Source organism: Barbus barbus, assembly GCF_936440315.1.
Source record: "Barbus barbus genome assembly, chromosome: 40".
Taxonomy (NCBI): Eukaryota; Metazoa; Chordata; class Actinopteri; order Cypriniformes; family Cyprinidae; genus Barbus; species Barbus barbus.
This window is the reverse complement of record NC_136718.1, coordinates 16,450,293-16,471,200: the sequence shown is the minus strand read 5'-3', so window position 1 is coordinate 16,471,200 and position 20,908 is coordinate 16,450,293. Positions and strand designations below refer to the sequence as shown.

The 20,908-nt window shown below is 36.5% G+C and overlaps 1 protein-coding gene across 2 annotated transcripts in view; it reads right to left on the bottom strand.

Annotated features, from left to right (window-relative positions):
* Nucleotides 1-19,269, bottom strand: part of LOC306859880 (rho guanine nucleotide exchange factor 25-like) — a 66,279-nt gene extending 47,010 nt beyond the window's left edge. The window contains exons 1-2 of one of the 2 annotated variants that reach the window (XM_079401268.1): nt 18,767-19,269; nt 16,465-16,603 (exon numbers count right to left, since the gene is read on the bottom strand). In XM_079401268.1, coding sequence (XP_079257394.1) covers nt 16,465-16,603; nt 18,767-18,862 — 235 coding nt within the window. In that variant the 5' untranslated portion in view covers nt 18,863-19,269. Of the gene's footprint in view, nt 1-2,865; nt 3,264-16,464; nt 16,604-18,766 lie in introns of those variants that run through there. The other variant, XM_079401269.1, reaches the window with a different exon arrangement.
* Nucleotides 19,270-20,908: the final 1,639 nt, after the last annotated feature.

Genomic DNA, 20,908 nt, shown 5'->3' with positions numbered 1-20,908 from the left:
AACTGTCTTCAACACTGATAATAATAAGAATAATAAGAAATGTTTTTTCAACACCAAATCAGCATATTAAAATGATTTCTAAATTAAAATAGAATATTAAAATAAAAAAACTGTTATAGTAAACTGTAATAATATTTATTTATTTTTAAACTATTTTACTGTATTTTCGATCAAATAAATGGAGCCTTAGTAAGCATAAGACTTCTTTCAAAAACATTTAAAAAAAATCTTACTGACACTAAACTTTTAAATGGTAGCATGGCACATGCAAAATACATACAAATATCCTGTTATGATATTTAGAAATGCGTTCTATAACATAACAAATTTCTATTTCGGATAGAAAACAAATTTCAAATTTCCATACGGTAATCATTCAGGACCATGGTGTGTATATCAAAGTTCTGTGGTACTAGCATACAGTATGGTACCATATACTTTTTAAGAAGGGTGGAAAAGTTAAATTACAACAGGTTGTGGAAGTTGCTTCCTGGAAGTGCAAGTTCTGGACTTTTCCATCCATTACACCCTCACAGACAGGAAAAACCATTGAAGAACAACTGATATGTGAGGATAATTATCTTTGCACAGTCTAGATTGTTTTTCCTATAAACATCAAAACAAAGAGGGTGTATCCAAGTGTTTGCATTGCACTCTTAGTATGGAATATGCGTTTCAGACATCTGTAGGGTCTCGAAAGGGATGTGCGTGACATTGAACCAGACCGATAGCTCGTACCGCACATGCGATCACATCTGCCCCTTTAACCATGCAGAAAACAGCACGTCGACAGCCCTCCTCATTCAGGTTGTGTACTTTATTCCCAGGGCTGAATAAACATTTAGCCCTCATCCAAGCGTGATTAAATGCTCTTACGTAAACCAGCCATTTATACTCCCTTCTATCAAAGAGAATAGAGCTTAGGTGTCAGAAAGAGGCATATAATCTCCAAGGCAGGAGAGTCAGGCTGGTAAAGTGAACGAAGGAGAGGGTGGGAGGAAGTCACATATGAGTTTAAGCATCTCCATCTGCCTACAGCTTTCTCCTAATGTGATTTATATTTAAGGAGGAGAGCCCGATGCTAATGCCCAACATTAAAATCATATTAGCTGACTTAGAGTAGCATTCGAAATCAGCTACACATAACCACAGGGTACTGTCACTTCGACACGGTCATCTTTGCTGGTGAAAGTAAGTACACTGCCATTTTTCACTTACGAGGTGTTTTATTCTCTTTCCATGGATTTTTAAAGGTGCACTTAGCAATTTTTGTTTGACTGACACTGCAGTCGTCTTGGGAGTTATAGTTGTGTAGTATTATGCAAAGTAATAGTTTTCTACACTCTATATGCACTATTCACAGTTAGGCATGATTAATTTATTCTGTGAGCAATAATAGTTGGGTTTCTATGATAAAATGAATAGTTATCATTTTTGTCATTTGATCTAAACATGATGGTGAAATAAGGCCAACCACTCTATAGGGTTAAAACTGTTTTAATACAGAAATAAAGTCAATTCAAAGTTATAATTCTTTCTTTCTTTGACATTTCTTCAGGGAAGATGGATCATTCAAATGGCAACATCCCTAACTAACAGCTATTTCAGAAACTTTGCAGCCCTTACATGGCTCGCACGGTTCGGCACGACTTCAGAATGATGTCTGAGGTTAACTTAGATGATTCTAAGTGAAGGTAGAAAGCACATACTCTGGCTCAGAGGAAGAATAGCCATTACATAAGCACTGGAGATTAAACTAGAGGCATCTGAACTATGCCAGAGCCTGCAGAGTCAAAACGATGATAAAAGAACACACGAAGAAAGCTTTAAAGTGTTGCGCTTTACATAAATTACACAATTTTCGATTGAAAACAGATGGGGTATAGAAAGAACCAATTGTGTAGATGTAATCGAAATTATTTTCCTTTGTAGCTACCATTTAACATGCCATATTTTACTAAAAGTTGAACTCACTACTGCAACTTTAAAGATGGAGTTCACACAAATATCAAAATTGTGTCATTATTTACTTACCTTTATGTCATTCCAAACCTGTACGACTTTATTTCTTCTGTGTAACAGAAGAGAAGATATTTTGAATAACTGTACTTGTCCCTACAATGAAAGCCACTGGGATCCAAAACAACACTGCCCCACTGACTTTCATGGTATAGACAAAAAAGAGAAATGTTCGGATTGACATTGGACTGTGGGTAAGTAAATGATGACAAAATTTTCATTTTTGAGTGAACTATCCCTTTATTAGCAGACACTTCCATGACTGGCTGAAAATGCTGAAAGACAAACCAAAAAGGAAGGTAGAGAGACACAGGGTGTCTTTAGTCAAAGTCTCACTATTGAACAGAGGAAGGAATGTTTCTGTGCAGCCCCCAGTGTTTCATGCACCCACGTGCTGCACCAAAAACCCCCCTGAACACATGGCACCCTGTCCTATATGTAAACACGCTCCATCCAATGCATACATTCCATTTCTCGCCGATCGATAATCGCATGAGAGGGGGAGTGAGAAAAGTGTGAGGGAAAGCCATAACCAGGAAAAGTGACAGACATCTGTTGCTCCAGCTGAGCGTGAGCAGAAGAAAAAAAATAGAATCCCCCCAACACGCATGCAATGCAATACACTGACACTCAATAATCACTTCAGAGACTAGGTGGGTGAGAAGATTTGGAATGCAAGAAGCACTGAAGAACATTGTAGACTAAATAAGAAAATCAGAACACCAGTGTGGGAGAAAAACACTAAGAATAGCATTCAAACAAGTTGCAAACTCAAAGCATAGTAGTAGTTTTCTTATACTTTATCTCTGTAATCAAGTCCACCGTGACAGTGTTAAAGTCACTGACCTCTGACCCGGGCATAACAGCAGCCGCACTTTGCCAGGACTTTCCGAAAAAAGTGGTGGCAGGCGCAGCCCCGGTGGTGGTGGCCCCCCTTCATGGTCTACCCCAGTCGCTGACCACAAGATTAGCAGGCATGGGCATGGCACATCACACGCGCACGTTCACGCCGGGGATATCCCTGCAGCGGTAATTCCAAAGAGGTGTGGGGGAGAACCTCAGAACAAATCCCAAGAGGAGTGAAAGTCCTGCTAGTCAGTTAGGGAATCATACACCGTCCAGATATCCAGTCTCGGGTTGTCACTGCACAAGACGAGTCAACGGCAGGCAAAAGCACAGCTCAGGCTCCCTGTTTTTCGTCCCTACTGCTCTCACTGTCTGCTCAAATGACAGACTGTAAGACTGCCAGAGAGAGAGAGAGTTAGAGCGAGCGAGAGAATGAGGGGGGTGAGGGGGCGGAGTTAGCAGCTTGACTTGCTGGCTATTCCAGGATACAGCTCCCACTCCCCCTTTTTTCCCCTTCATCTTGCGTTTACTGTTCTCATAATTCTCTCTCTGCTCTCCATTCTATTCAACCATCAGTCTTGGACTTTTTTAGCACATAAGTTTAGAAGATCTAAGACGGCTGGTCCTAATTCGAACCCTCATGAGTCATATCCAAGATAAACAAGGTGGAGAATAAAATCTGAATGTGAGCTTCATTGCATGTGGTAATTATTTCAGGCTAATAGAGTATCTCTACAACTACCTCCACTCAGAGAGGCATTCACAGACCTGCTGGGACGAGGAACGGGTGTGCTGTGTTTACTGTACACAGGGTTGCAGAATACGAGGGCGTCGAGATAAAGATAGCTGCTGTTTGATTGGTTCTGAAAGTAACAGACCTGGGAAGACACACAGAGTTGGGTGTGTTGAATGCAGATATCACGTTTCAAATAGTAATGTTTATAGGTTTTGATCATATGTTTCTTTGTTTATGCATCTTGGAGGCTTTGATACAAGGTGGTGAGTGTGAGTTTGTGTGCTTGTCACCTCTGATTGAATGTTCTGTTGCAGCACTGGTGACTTACAATGTCATTTCAACACAACCAATGTGGGATTGTTATTGAGGTAAAGCCTAAGGGCTTTCTCTACAGACTTAACCAGTAGTAAAGGCCAGTTTTAGGTCCCACTTTATATTAAGTGTCCCTAATACCTGAGTACTTGCAAAGTAACTAGATATGTATGTTGTATGTAACCACAATGTAAGTACACATTGGTACATAGTATCTACAGCTCTAATGTTTGTGTAACTACACGTATGTAACAACTCCCTAAATGGTGTGTGTAAGTACAAATGTGTAACAGGACATTGGTAACAACACTTTTTGGTAAAGAAAGTGTTACACTTTATATTAAGTAGACAATTCCTATGGATTTACCATGTAATTAAGTATGGGTGGTGATGGCGCAGTGGATAAGACACATGCCTTTGGTGTGAGAGACCCGGGTTCGAATCCACTGTGAGACATCAATGTGTCCCTGAGCAAGACACTTAACCCCTAGTTGCTCCAGAGGCGTGCGACCTCTGACATATCAATTGTAAGTCGCTTTGGATAAAAGCGTCAGCTAAATGAATAAATGTAAATGTAAATGTAATTACTCTGATGTTACACTGCAGTGGCCAGTAAGTTAGGCTTTACATATAAATTGTGGTTGGTGCTTTATATTAAGTGGACAGTTCCTGAGGAGTTACCATGTAAGTGCACTGGTATTACTGTGGTGCACCAACTCCACCAATTCGAGATCCAACTCCTCCCACTTTACATATGCCTAAACCTACCTGTTTTCACCCCCTGGATCCCATTTCCACCCCTAAACTTACCCATCTCCACCCCCTGGATCAAATTGTTCCAATTACTCTTATACATACTGTTGTTACAAAATGTAGTTTTGTATATATATATATATATATATATATAATATAATTCCTGTTACACGAGTACTTAGTGAAGCGAAAAAAGTGTTGTTACCAATGTCCTGTTACACATTTGTACTTACACATACCATTTTGAGGGTTGTTACATGTGTGTAGAAATATTACAGAAATATTACAGCTGTAGATACTATTTACCAATGTGTACTTACACTGTGGTTACATACTACGTACACATCTAGTTACTATGTAAGTACACAGGTATTAGGGACACTTAATATTAAGTGGGACCCAGTTTTATTAGCCATAATAATTAGGACCGCTGTAAGATTATGAGTTGAATACCACAAACTTTCACAAACTGTTCAATTTTAGCATATGAGAGATGTATGTTTTAGAAGACTTGTGAGTACAAGAGAGGATCTACATAGTGACATTTCCACAGATGAACAAACAGTTTTTAAAGTCGATGATGTACTGCTTTGTCTAATCAATAGCTAGTTTCCATCTAAGTTTATGTAAAATTAATGTAAAATAAAAAATTACTTGTGAATTATTTCCATCCCATATGTTCAAGAAAAAAGCACAATTGCCACAAACTGCATAAATATATTTTAGAGAAAATTAAAATAATAATCCTCATAAATCCATAAAAGTTGGACTCAACCTGGTTACTTTTACTACACTCTAAAAAATGCTGGGTTAAAATCAACCCAAGTTGGGTTCAAAATGGACAAATCCAGCAACTAGGTTATTTTGACCCAACAGATGGGTTAAATGTTTGACCAACATCCTGGGCAGTTTTATTTAACTCAGATATTGTTCAAAAATACTATATGGCTGGTTTAAAATGAACACAAAATAGGTTGGAAATTAAAAATCAGACACATAATTACTAGAGGCATTGCTAATAATCAAACAGTGAACATTTATTAACAAGCATTTTAATAAATGTTCATTAATTATTATTTATTAAACTTATCAATAAATGTTGATTTATTAAGCATAGGCTATTAATACATTTCCAAATTTCCAACCTATTCTGGGTTCATTTTAAGCAAGAAATTTTTAAACAACAGTCGAGTTAAATAAAACTACCCAGCAGGTTGAGTGAAACAGTTAACCCAATCACTGTGTTTGTCCATATTTAACCAAACCTGGGTTATTTTTAGCCCAGCATTTTTTTTAGAGTGTAATCTCATCGATATGTTAATGTATAAAAGACATTAACATTAAACTGGGGTTTACAGATGTACAATATAACTACAATATTATTTAAAGCTGATGAGCCAAGATTAAAAACAAGATGAAAGCATATTGTATGAAGAATGTGAAATATAGAACAAAATAACCCAATAATGACCCTGGGTTGAAGGGACAGGTCACCAAAGAAAAAAAAATGTAAAAGTATTGTTTACTCACCCTTATTTCATTCCAATCAACTATGAAATATTTTGAGAAATTTCTTTTTTTTTTTTTTGTCAATACAATCTGAATCAATGGTCACCAAAACTGTTTAGTTACTAACATTCTTCAGAATATCTTGACTAAGTGCTGACAGAATTTTCATTTTTCCATGAGCTATCCCTTAAACAGTGTCAAGTGTGTCTATAAAGAGACCAGGCGCGTGTAAGCAAAATGTGTGTTGGAATGTGATGCTAATGGTGAAGAGGAGCAGGAAATGGAGTGCAGGCCTCTTCTAGAGTACATGAGCAGCTGGGGATTTTGCTGAGTTTGTGTGTGTGTGTGTGTTGATGGAATTAGTCTCTCTCCAGAGCTCAATTACCCAGTGTCTATTGCAGAAAACCAGAGAGGCTCCATATAAGTGCAATACAGCCAATAAGAATGAAGAATTCACTAAAGAAGCCAACAAACATTTCCCCCACCAGGAAGATAGAACATCAGGACTGAGATGACCACATGCAGAATACACACAATGCATCAAAGTCAAACCACCTGTTTTGCATTTAAAATAATTTACAGTTTAAACTGTCATTACAGGCACAAAATATCTTGCATGTAAAACAGTAAGTGCGTTCGCGTGTTATTTAACAATTTGGTTTCAGTCAGATTAAAGCAATAACTCATATTTTTTGGACACTTCAGTCAGATGCCAGCAATCGTTCCAGTTCAAAGCCAGACTATCAGACCTAGACAATGTGACTGGAGATTGGTTTTGTTCAGCATTATACATATTAATCAGACTACCACTGGCCTCAGCATTGTGTGCTTGCTCTGAAAGACAGAGATGACGTGTGACATACATTATTAATCCTTCAGTATCTGTTAACGCATAATGTCATATTTGGGCAGACAGATGGAAACTGTAGCTTGACTATTCAAAACCTGCTGTGGCTCCATTATAAACCTTCATGTAAACAACTTAGTCGGTCCATCACTGTCACCTCAAATCGGCAATTCTCATTGCAAACGAATGACGTGACTTTGTTACCGCAACATTGCTGTCAGCCCCTTAACACCTCCACCAGGTTGCAGTGTTGTAAACCGCAACACATCACACTGTTGTCTGCCTGTGACGTGAATGGCAGAGGATTTGACTCGCAAGAACAAAGCTGCATTTTCTCTCTTATAATCTATAATCCAACTACAAACAGAACAAACAGTATTTTGATTTGGTTAAAAGGAAGACAAATTAAATTGAAACTGAAAAAGCCATTTCAAAAGGCACACCGTAGGATGCAAAGACTAATACCACACATCAAACAAGCAGTCCTGTCCTGTTTTTGTTCCTTCTCACTTCAAGTGTACACTGCTTACCACAGCAAGAGAAAGGGAGTTGCATGGTGATGTTTGTATACGATCACGAGTCAACTTTTCTCTCTTCCTCGCTAACCAGTTTGCTTTTTCTCTTTGCAATACTTGAGGAAATTAACCATGACAGAAGTGCAAATTTGGTTAAGCTGTTCTGAGCACTTGTGTTCACTCTTCCAGATTGTTTCGTTAAAGGCATGCAAGTGAATCATTTTTGAGGCAGATACCTCCCTCAAAATCAACACAGTGTACAGTAGCTGCCTAAACTGGTACAGGGAAGAATGTAATCGCAAAATTAACATATTTTGCAGTGTATTTACTTTGTAAAAAAAACTCATTGATATCTCAACCATGTGATCTTATGATACATAACAAGGCTCATACTAAAGGCTTATGCTGTCAGTAAGGATTGCATTAACATCTCTGATCAGTAGAGGGAGTGTATACTATGTGCCTGGGCAAGTCTTTACCCCTCTAAAGAATCTTTCTCTGATTTGTGAACACTCAGGCATGAGTTTTTCATTGGCCTTTCTAAGAGTGTCTGAACAAAATATGCACGGTTAAATGCACTGCAATTTTATACTGTATTTTATGCATTTTTACAGCAAAATACAATAATTGTATTAATATATCTTAATTACTATACTAATTATACAAAATAACATTTTAAAAATGTTATATATATTATATATGAGCAATATTTGAGTAAGAAAAAAAATACTAAAATAATGCAATAAACATTAACGTCAATGTACATAACTGACAAGTATTTAACTTATTTTTTTTTTATTTAAAAATATTAATAAAATAAAATACAAATACAACCCAATGTAATATATAAGACAGGGACATCCAGAAACAAAGCTGCCTATACTCACTTTTTTCTTTTTTTGTGTGTGTAAAATCATGTATTGTCCCATTAAATTTCATATAATTTCTGATTGAAAATACAATAATATAATGTCTGGTTAACCAATAGACAAGTTTTTACAGTATCTTATTTTTCTGTTAAACTAACAAGAATGTACAGAATCTGAAAGGCACTTTCCTATGCTGAACAAGACTACAACACAATTTTAAAGTTGTAATAAATAATGTCTGGCATTTGAATATTGTAATCCATCAGCACAAATACATATTAGAATTCCATGGCAACAGGGTAAAAGAACCAAAGAAAGAACATGAGATGAATAGTGTATCAAAACCCATACAAGTCTTTTTTGTCTTCTCTTTCCTCTGTTCTTCCCTCACCCTTTCCTGTTTCTATTTATTTACTCATTCTCCCCACTTCATTGCCTCCATTTATGAGTTTGCCCTGGCACGCGTATACTGTATTCAAACACGCACGTAAACTCATCCACGCTCATCCTCATACATACTGCATTCAAACATGAGAATATATACAATACAAAACCGCAAATATAATTTTCAAACAGGTTTCCCATCAATAATTCATCGCCAAACAGATAGTCCTACCTCAAACTCACACAAATGACATTATTATGATGGGAGGCTCAAAAATTATTTTGTCAAATACTAAGTTTATCAATGTCCACTCACATTTAAGTGCATGAAATGAAAAAATGGATTGACAAATAGCTTAAAGTAGTGTTGGCTCTGCTTGCCCACTCCCCTCCAAATTGTTTTTGCACATACTGATGATGATGGATTCTGGCGTTGTTCACTGCATGCTAATTACACAAACAATGGTTCAAGATCTAACAGCATTGACAGTGACAGGAACAGTGAAAATGTTAGCAGTAGAGGGTTCAAGGTCAGCAAGCTTAAATATGTAATTATGCAATCATGCAATGACCAATACAGCTGTCCCAAGTTAATTTACATCAACATGTATAAATGAAAATGAAGTAAAGTGACTAAGTCCTCTCACTGCCTTTCTCCAACCCATTCTAAATCATCCTGTGCAGTGCCTTCACCATACTGTGTTTTTATTGGGATGTTTAGACCTCTCGAATTCTCATTCTTTCTCTTTCTAAAAGCAGGAGCTCCAATTAAGGCCTGCATGAATAGGCAGCAGTGTGGGAGAACAGAGAGACAGCTGGCAGAAATCCAGCTGGCTGCAGTGAGCTGGTGTTGTACGCTCTGCACTTTGTTTGCTGGTCTGTCTCCCAACACAAGCCAAGAGATTGGCCAGGACTCTCACAAAAATATATACAAAAATGTGCACACACACTCACTCACATCTTCACATACAAGGGATATGTACCGTTTAGAACTGAATCGAAAATTTAAATTTCAAATTAGCTGCTAAATTCAATTATATCTAGCTATCTATCTATCTTCAAAATGGCTTAATTCAACCAATTTAATTTCCTGTCATTCCAATTCTGTGGGATGTGGTCAATCCTGTGGGATGTGGTCAATAAAATGAACTGAAAAGGAGACAAAAATGCACATTTAAATATATGTCATTCAAAAAACATACATACTGTCACCTGTACTGTGTAGACTGATGGGAAACATATCAAGCTGTGCCTCCCACAATCCCTCTCACCAGAACTCCCCATCCTTTGCATATTGTACTTAAACAGATGCACCTCAGCTGAATACTCTCCCCCAAATTATATAAATATAGCCGCTAAGATGTCCTGAAGAGGATTTTCAAAGATTAGTGATGAGATATTTAAACAGATAGGTTTATCCAATGTAAACACAATCCTTCTTACCATCTAGACATGCAACACAGTCCATTCAACCACAAATTAATGCAGAAATGATGTAAGGCATATCTGTTTTAAATTATACAGACTCCAAACTACTTCTGCTACCATTTCCATATAAAGTCTCCTCTTACATCTTATTCTGATGAGTAGAACAGCATGCATTTCCTCTTGGTCCTTTATCTCATCCTGGGATTTCGGTTCATAAAACATCACAGTGTGGAAATGCCATCTGTGGACCAGTTTTGTTCCCTGATACATAAAGAAGCAGATCATTAGATCTGATCTCTGCAAGACCGCTGTCTCTGTTGGCATGAATGTTGTTCTCTCAACCCTGTAGCCAAAAAGACAATGACTCAACAATGTCAGACTAGCCTTTTCTCATCTTCAGATCATCCCCAGAGCGCTGTTCATCATGAGGACTTGGCTAAGGCATTTGGGGGAAGGTGTAGCAAACTCTGCTCTGATTAATGACCAACAAAGCAACAGTTAGCACCAAAGAGGCAAAACAAAACAGACCAACGTCCACCACATGACCCGTCTGATTCCCAAACTCCATCCTAAACCACAGATCTTTCAACAACGGGATACATCTCACCCAACAGTAACCATATATCAACATCCAGTGGAAAAACACAACGCCAAGAAATATACAAACAGCCCTAGAGCTTTACGATGTTCCTGACACAGGCTTAAATTGTTCTAGGAGCTGATTGAGAGGATGCTGGCTGATGGTTACTGGGTGTGAGAGTTTGGCTTCTGGCCTAGAGGCCAGCAGTTTATCAATGTGTCTCCCGCTCTGGAGCATTAACTCGAGAGAATGTCGGTGCTCCTTAACAACTCTAGTTTTTTTTTTTATATAAGATTTGACCTAATTTAATTTTAATTTTGTTGCATATCTATTCTTTCTAGATAGACTGTTTTTTTTTTTTTTATTTTGTGGCTGTGATGTGCAAAGATTAGAGCCACATATTTTTACTATTTAGAATTGAATTGAGAATGCATTTTAAATTCAATAGTAATTCTACATTTGAATTGAGTTCGCAAAATGATGAAGATTTGCAATTCAAATGTCAACGTAATTAAGTAGAATTCAAATGAAAATGATATTAAATAGAGAAATTCATTAAAATCTCTGAATTAGAAAGGCAAAGTTTGACTAGATAAACATTGAATGTTGGCTTGACAAAGCTAAATAAAATGGTTTAAAATGATTGAAGTTCATAAGCTTTAAGGGCAGAGAACAGTAGCACAACAGAAGAACAGAAGACAAGTATGACAGATAGAATGACAGAACTATAGAGAGAATAACAGCTAACATAATTAATAGATTTTAATATATTCTAAATTGTAATTTGTCCAATTTTGTCCAAAAGTCTTCAGTTTCACATGATGCTTCAGAAATCATTCTAATATGCTGATTTGGTGTTCAAGAAAAATGTCTTATTATTATCAATGTTGAAAACATTAATAATATGTTTGTGGAAACTGTGTTTGAATTATGTTTTTCATGATTCTTTGACATATTTAATGTTCAAAAGGACAGCATTTCATTGAACTAGAAATCAACGTAAAAGTCTTTGTTGTCACTTTTGATTAATGTATTCCTGATAAATAAAAGTATAAATTTCCTTTAAGAAAAAAACTTTTATATTGCAGTGTATATAAAACAATAAATGGACAGAATGATAAAATAATAGATAGAATGATAGACAAACAACAGAATTATACACGTGACAAATAGACAGAATGACAGAACCTTATTAGACAGAATGATCGAATGAGAGATAAAACAACCAAATGATATACAGATAGATACTCTATAAGTTTTTTTGGACCAAGGTGGAAGGACTTGCAGCTGACATATTCCAATTCAGCAAATGTCTAATCCTGTCATTTCTACTCAATTTTCTGTGGGGTGTGGCCAATTCTTTCTCATGAATTTAAAGGATGCAGCTACATCAGTTCTGAATTCTGGAGGTTAGGTTGGATAGCAGACACACTGTAACAATAAATGTCAATGTTTATGTTCTAATAAAGGTTTGACATGCATTAAACATGCTCAATAAAACATATAGAGGTGAAAACACACACACACACTGGGAAAGCCTGAGGCAACCACCACCAATTTTCCCCAGTGTGGCAGAGCAGCGCCAAAGCTGTGGTAACAAAGGCCCTTTTAAGGTTAGGACTTGCTTAGCCTATGGGTCTCTTGGGAATTCTGACTCCACATTCCCCCAGCTGTGTGTTGTTGTTTTTTTAATCTAAGGAGTATGTGAAAAGGGGGTCTTTATAATGGGCCAATTTATGAATGGATGAACATTTCTTGCAGAACAAACCATATATTGAGGATTTTTGAGATACGCCGCTACATAATGTTTTATGTCAAATATCAGCACCAAAAAAATCTTTGTTTGCACAGCAGGCATCTTCTACTGTAGTGATGAAAGCATGATTATTTTCTGAATGCAAGAGAAAGATACATCAGCAACACATGACAGAGCCAAACAGCTTTCCTGTAACTAAATAATGAATGACGAATAATGAATAAAATAATTATGAACAAAAAATACGGCGCTATGAGACTCAGCCTTGAACGCACATGAACCAATAAATGAATAATACAAAAATTATGAACAACAAATAATTCTCAGTGCCCTGCCATTTTAAAAGGTGAAATATGTCTTCACATAAAATATTTAAAGCAAATACATCTCAGCACAGGGATCTGATTATGTCACTCTCACTATTTGCGGTCATATAGGCCCAGGAAACTATACATGTATGAGCCATTCACCTTGGAAAAGTCTGCTCTTGCTGCCTCCTTTTGTTATGGTTTTCCAGCATTCATCCAGACAAAAGAAAAGAATTGAAGGGCATACATATCGTTTTGAACATTTGTGTCATCATCCACAGTCAACCCTGTTATGAAAGAGCTACATGACATGCTTCAAGACTCTTAGAATGGAAAGTGAAGCTTGAGGATTTAGTGAAGACTTGAGGGCTTCTATCCAACGAAATGTCCTGAATGGACTGCAGGACATAAGCTTTTGGTAAGGAAGAGAAGAAAATGGAGTAAAAAAAGAGGGTGAATGTGTTCAAGCTACACGTCTGCATGTGATTTAGTGAATGCTGGCACTGTCCTGTGATTCCACTGAAGCTGCTAAACGGCATCTTGTTTCTAATCTTTAACAGATGGGTAATCTCCTGTGCCTCTAGCTCTTCTAGTACTGCAGAGGCCCCTTTAGCCATAGACAAAGCAAGGAATGGAAATTTCACTTTGAGCCCTTCAGATCTTATTGATGGGGAACCCTAAAAGTATTAACTTGAAGGGACGGCATCTTACAAAATGGCTAAGCTCTTTTGAGAACTTATTTGGTTAAACAGGCTGCTATTAAAGCAACAGTTGACCCAAAAATAAAAAATTGTGTCATTGTTAACTCACCTTCATGTCGTTCCAAATCTACTAGACTTTCTTCTGTGAAATACAAAAGGAGACAACTGAACAATGTTTTCCATTCGCTATTTTAAACAGGATTCAATTGCATGTTCTGAAGCCTTGTATGAATAGCTTTGAATGAGAAACATTTAATTTAAGTGTGTGTGTGTGTGTGTGTGTGTGTGTGTGTGTGTGTGTGTCTATATATATATATAAGATATGTATTTATGGATGGCAGAAAGTGAATTCATTTTTAGCCAATTTCATTTTTGGATGAACTATATTTTTTTATCATTATTCACTTTAAGCTTACTTTGGTACGTTCATGAGAGAAGCTTTAAAATCTGATTTGTAAATAAATCATTCTTTTGATTTGAATCTTCTTAATTAATCAGTGCACAAAAGTCTGAATTACTCACTGATTCAATTGGACGGGACTGATCTGCATTGTTATCATAAGTAGATCAAAGAGACTATTGGTGCCAATGCTTTCTATGATCTACTTAGGCTTATGATGCTTTTGGGAACCACAGCTCTGGTTACTTAATTCATTTTGGTGATAGAGACACAGTGGTGAACAGTTCACTGGAAGGCAAGATTGCCAGTGAATAGTGTATTCAGCAGCTACTGTACAGCTGAAGAAGACTTGTAATGTAGCGCATGGAGTCATGGATTACTTTTGGTGTTATGACACATAATGGTGCTTTTACATCCTTTTTTTGAAGCTTGAAAGCTTTAGTCCTCATTCAGTGTAATTGCAAGTACTACAATATCTTCAGAACTTCTCTTGTGCTCCAAGAATGTTATACAGGTTTAGAATGGCAAATGGTGAATAAATGACATGCAAAAGAGTTTTCATTTTGGGGTAAACTATCCTATCGAGAAGTAGTCATTTCGGTCATCGCTTGTGAATTTTCATTTACAATTGTTTGTTTTCATTCACAGCATCGAAGTAAACAAAATAAGTAAACTTACATAAGGAAGCAACCCTGATTAAATGGGCACTGGTGCTTGCTCTTGGTATGTCTTAAACTAATATTTAGAAGCTACAGCTTTGACATGGCAATTCATCTAAGCAGTCTAATTTGCGACAAACATCCTAGGGCTCCTTGCTTTCCTATACACCACGTGTCGGACAGTAAGTAATTTGGCTACATGTCACCTACCTCAGTATTCAGCACCCATCCCACTACAAAGCTCTTTTTTGTTCTGATTAACTCAATTTAATGCGTTTAACTCCAAATAATCGTAGCTACAACAAGTAGTGCATTTTACTGACATTGGCTAAAGACAGGCGAGTGGGTCTCCCATCTGGAAGCTGTTCAGAGCAGCTTTTCATCCAATTTTTGTCATGGAAGATTAGCAAAGATTGTTTCCTCTCAACAATTTAAATTAAATAAGTTTGATTATCAGTTCAGGCAGTACAGTTACAGGGTGAGGTTCATTAACCACCTGCTTAGACCTGTGACAGAGCCGATCTGATCAGAGCTTTGTTACCTGAACTTATCTACACCCAACATAAATTCACTCACAGCCAAAACACATCATTAGCCCTATTTACCTCTTCAGACTTTCATTGTTGGACTGTAGTTAAAATAATAATACATACAAAAACAATATCATTTTCCAGCTGTAATTGCATCCAGCTATCAACAAATATATCACTGTGCAGGCCGTGCTGATATTCACCGCAACAGTAAACATATTTCAATAAACAAAAAAATTAATAATGAGTAACTTACATGTTAGACATAATATCGCCAATGAATATGTCTAGTTTTGCTGCATTAACAAGAGTAGGCCCTACTGAAAGAAACAAAAACAGGATCGATTGTTGCACATCTTTAAGCAACACATTACTGTCGTTTTTTTACTGAATGTAGCAGTATGTTGGAATGAATTTTGTTAGATGTGAAGTTTTCAACTACATCGCTATACATTATTAGTATTATTTAGGTGCTTTTTTGTTTTATTTATTTGTTTCTTTTTTTTAGATGTTACATCTTCATGATCAAGGATTTCCAGGTCATGGGCTGGAGAAACAAGGAAACATCTGAGTACTGAGAAGCATTCAATGAGTGTTTTCAAACAGGTTGCTTATACCGCATCTTCCATTGGTCAGACAAACAGGTAGTCCAGCCCCAAACCCATGCCACTGGTTTAGCCACTGTTACTAATATTCTGCTAATGGATGATCAAACAAACAGATCAATGTTTTGATAGCGCCACAGTGTTTACGCTTTTCATGAAAAGCAAACTATGCCTTTAAATCTTAGGTGAAGTTATTTTCAGCCCATGCTGAAACCATTATAATTTCATGTGAGCACCCAAAACATGCTGATAGTGTTAGCTGCACTTGTAAATATTTGGCAAACCCTAAACACTGTAGGCCAGAATGTTTGTTTGTACTGCGGGTTGAGTGCAGCAAAAAGACGCCTTTTTCAGCCCATAATAAGGATGTCACTCTGTTATTAAGCATATTGCACAGATCAAAACAATTTCTGATATCACATGTGGCAGAAGTGAGGTGTAGGTCAAACAGAAATAATAGCTGCTTTAAACAGAAACATGACCTTACATCAACATCAACACTGGCATACACTCCTTTGTTACTGAAGGTCAAGATTGCGCCAAGGCCATCTTCAAACTCCATGTTCTATTTTTTTTTTTTTTTAAATGTGCCTTGGCTCCATATCCATCACGTTGGAGTTGATCACTGGCAACTCTTGCTGTATATGTTTAACCTGCTAATAGTCAAGTCAAGCAACATTTGACCAAATATGGTTGTTGTGTCTTACTTGCTCGGTCTCTTCTTCGTACTCTTTCCAGGCTGTCCCGGGACATGTCATCCCAATTCAGTCCCTCTGTGTCCCATGGGCGTCGTTTTCCTGTTTTCTGTTCCTGTGTCACACTCAGGTGCTCAATACCCTCCGAGTTCTACAACCAAAGATGGACAGTCACAAATTCTACTTGAAATGTGCATTTTCAGCTGTAAAGATATAAACTTTCATAATGGGAGATTTGAAATTACATATTTTATTTTAGATATTTGTGACCCTATCTGTGAAATCCAGGCTAAAGTCTCAAAACCTAATTATGAGATAACAAGCATCAAAGTTTGATTTCAACCATTAATTTCACTATGATTTCAATCTTTGACATGGCCTTACTCAGTCAATATTAAAGATATCAAGGTTACATTTTCACAGAATGGTCTTTACCTTATGAAGGATGATTTTAGAAAACAGTAAATCACAAAAGAATGACTTTAAGCTGGATTTTCACAACCAGGGTCATATTTATTTAATCATTTACTGATTTAATACTGAGTCACACACACATTAAAGACATTAAAGAATGTTTAAACATGTTTATATAACAGTTTCAGTTTAGTAATGTTTTTGAAAGAAGTTTCTAATGCTCACCAAGGCTGCATTTATACATTTCATCAAAAATACAGTATAAATACAGCAATATTGTGTTATTGTCAAATATTATTACAATTAAAAATATATTAAATTTTTATATATTAAACTGTAATATATTTTGAAATGTAATTTATTCATTCATGTGATGGCAAGTCTTTATTCCATGATCCTTCAGAAATCATTCTAATATGCATATTTGGTGTCACTTTTGATTAATTTAATGCATCCTTGCTGGTTACTTTCTTTCAAAAAAAATCTTACTGACCCCAAATATTTGAATGGTGCGTATGCGTATGTATACACACATAGACGGACATTAATTTAAATTTAACATAAATTTAGTATATTTTTAGTGCTGTTCTCTTTGCCCTACCTAGGTTGAGCCATAACAAATACTGAAGAGTGACAATAAAGATTAAGATTTTAGAGAAAAATATTTAAGAGATCCAAAGGATGACTATAACTGCAAGATAATATTTTCATAACAATAATATTTTGGGAATTCTTTATCCAATAGACTGATAGTGAAATGGGACATTTTTTATGTATGTCACATTTACTTTTATGTTCTTAGCAGAAGGTTTCCTACCATCCAGCCTTAACATTCCTCACGCAAATGTTTTCCTCCTCAGACTTTATTTTGGCATGGGCAGTGGAACTAAAAATGCAAAAGAGTGGTATTTTAAAACCTCTGCATTGTTGCTCTTAAACTATTTGAACTGTGTGTATATGTGTGTATGTATTCAGGATTTGGAAAGCCTTAAAGAACAGTAGACCTAAAAAGCCAATCAGACCTACAGCTTGACAGCTATTTTGAGAAGACGGCATGCGTGTGTTTGTTTATGAGGAGATGTCTTAATCAGCGCTAGTTTCCTGTGCCTACAAGTGCTCTAAATTCCTCCTAAATACCCAGGAGAGTGTTTTTCATGTGTCACTGCAATCTGGCACAGCGGTCTTGCATAGTTTTCCTCCGAAATGCTTCTCTGTCATTCTCTGACTGACTTCATTGTTTATCCCTCAATTCTTTTCCTACCTGTGATGTGTTCCTCGTTTGATAGATGCCATTGTTATGACATGATTTTAAACATGGATGTTCACAAACAAAGGGTCATTTCATCTTTATCAACTGTTTTTCTGAAACTGTACACACGTACAGAGGAAGCACACACTTCACATTTTAAATTCATCTGTCATTTCTTTTCCTCAAATTTACAAATACACAATCTGGAGCATGTCTGCAAATAGTTCCTGTTGTAAACTGGCACACATTAATTGCAGAAGTCAAGCCAGTTAGATTGGATGACTGACAATAAGCTTATCCTTCATGCATCTTTTTCTGATTTCACTGGCCGTTAAACTTTATCATCTCTGAAAAAATAACAGGAACTGCTCTGTGAATTATGATTATGACCATGCTAAGTTACAGTAAATTTAAAATGCATGTGAATTGTTCTCCAAACACGCAAAACCAGCTGTCTTTCTTTAGTTTGAGTTACATGCAAATCTTGTTTACATATATGAAAGCAAATGCTACTTAAAATAAAACCTAAAGCCTCTCAAAGCACAAAATACAAAATTAGGACAGATATTATTGTGCAATAGTCACATGTGTGTTGCATTAATATTGATCAACAACTAAGTACAAATGTGAAAGGCCACAGAGGTCACTCACCCACTTCTGATTGGGTATCGCCAGAGATGTCAGCATATCCGCCATAGCGCCCAAAATCTGGTCGGTTCGTCCCTGGTTCTTTGGAAGAGATTTCATATTCCAGCAGCCTCTGTCTACGTGAAGCTCCTTGTCGATATTCCCTCCCTCCTTCAAAATCCCTCTGTTTCTTATAGTTTGTCGTGCCAGAGCTTTGATTCGCAGCTCAGCTCCAATTTTCTATGATCCTCTGGAACGCTCTTGCACATAAATAATGAATTATGGAGGAGAATGGTCTGTTTTTGTCTAGTTTAAAGTGGACGAGAGAGTGCTGTTGCCCAAACTAAAGCGTCTTCTCTGGCTCCTGTCCTTCACACAGGTGGGAAGGTCTTGCTGTGGGTCTCAGTCAGGCCTCTCTCCTCCTCCCCCTAAAACCAGGATTGTTCCTGAGAGAGGGTTATCCACACCACATTAAACCGTAAAGATAGCTTTCTGTTCTTTCTCCTTTCCTTTCCTTTGAGAAAAGTAACTTGTTTTAGCCAGTTCCTTGGCTTTTGGGACCTTTTGTGAACAGAACATCTAACCGGTCATGGGTCAGCCTTTCTGGATTGTCATTGGCTGCGTGCATCTACCACCCCTTCAGCCGACTCCTCTCCACCCTCTCTACATCAGTTTCATCTTTTATTGTGCCTCTCTTGCACAACACCACACTGAAGTTTCTGTCTTCCTCCTCTATCTCCCACTTCTTCGTCCTCCTCCTTTTCTTCTTGTACTTTCATCATCATTCTCTCTTCTTGTTTCCTATCCAGTCTGAATGGATGACACATGGCTTTTGGCATGGTGCAAGCATAAAAAGTAGCAAATAACTGCGTGTTTTGAGTTTGAGCTCCATCAAATTGATTCTTTATCGTCTATTTTCTATAGGGCTGCCACTAACGACTATTTTTATTTAGATTAATCTATCGACTAATTTATCGATTAATCTAAACGATTAATTTCCCACCAAAAGAAATCAACAATTTTACTTAAGAATATTTTATTAAACCAAATGAAATCCAAATTCCTATGAAATCCTTTTTAAAGTAAAAGTAAAGTGCAACTTAGAGTGCAAGAAGCAAGTATCCATCTCATAGTCCAAATCACTGAAATCAAAGTTCAGTATTACAGTGTAAGAATGACAACATATCCACGTGTTAGTAAAATTATAATCAAAAAACACTTTTTAAAGGAGTATTTACCAGAAATATTATTTACCAGAATTTATTTAGGTGAAAAATGCAAAGGTGCAGTATTTCTGAAAAGGAAAAAGAAAGAAAAAAACTATAAAATCAATTAATTGGAGATGCTTTTAATTATTAAAATTTAATGGAGCCATTCAAATGGAATCCAGAAAATAATGGAAAACAGAATTTGGTACAGATAAAACACAATTAATTAGAAATAAAATTTAATTTTACCATTAAAACAGAGTACAGAAAAATTAAAATGGAAAAAAATGAATTTGGAAATAAAACGGATTTCATAGGGCCCTATAATTATAATAATTTTTGTTGTGGTAATTAAAAATAGATGTAAGTGAACAATAGCTTTTAAAATGACTTAAAATACATATTTAATAGCAATGATGCAATATAATAATTTGTTCAAATAAAGTATCAAAAGCAAGAAATCATATGGTTTTATTGAACAAAACTGTTAAAATACATAATGTATTATAAACAATAGAGCTAATGTAGATTACGCATTACAACAAAGACCTGCAGGAGGCGCCAAGGACCGGATGATTGTTTTTACACATTACTGTTTAATATTGACCAAGCACCATTTAATTCAAATATACACTTAATCTTTAATATTTGGCCATTTCTTTAGGACAGAAATGCTACAGCCGCTGTAATTAAATGAATATGCGGACATCAAACCGTGTAAACTCAGAGTGAGGGTTTGAGCTTTTATTTTGAAATCGTGATGTATTCTCCTGTGTTTGAGTAGATTTATAAATGATTTACCTTACAAATCTGATGAAACGGCGCACGTTGCGTTCCCAGATGAAGGTTATAATAAACACAAACTCACAACAACATGCAGAGATGAGTTTGAGACGCTCCACGTGTAAATGATAACAGTTTCTGTGGAGCTACTGTGAATGGAGCCGCTGTGAGACGC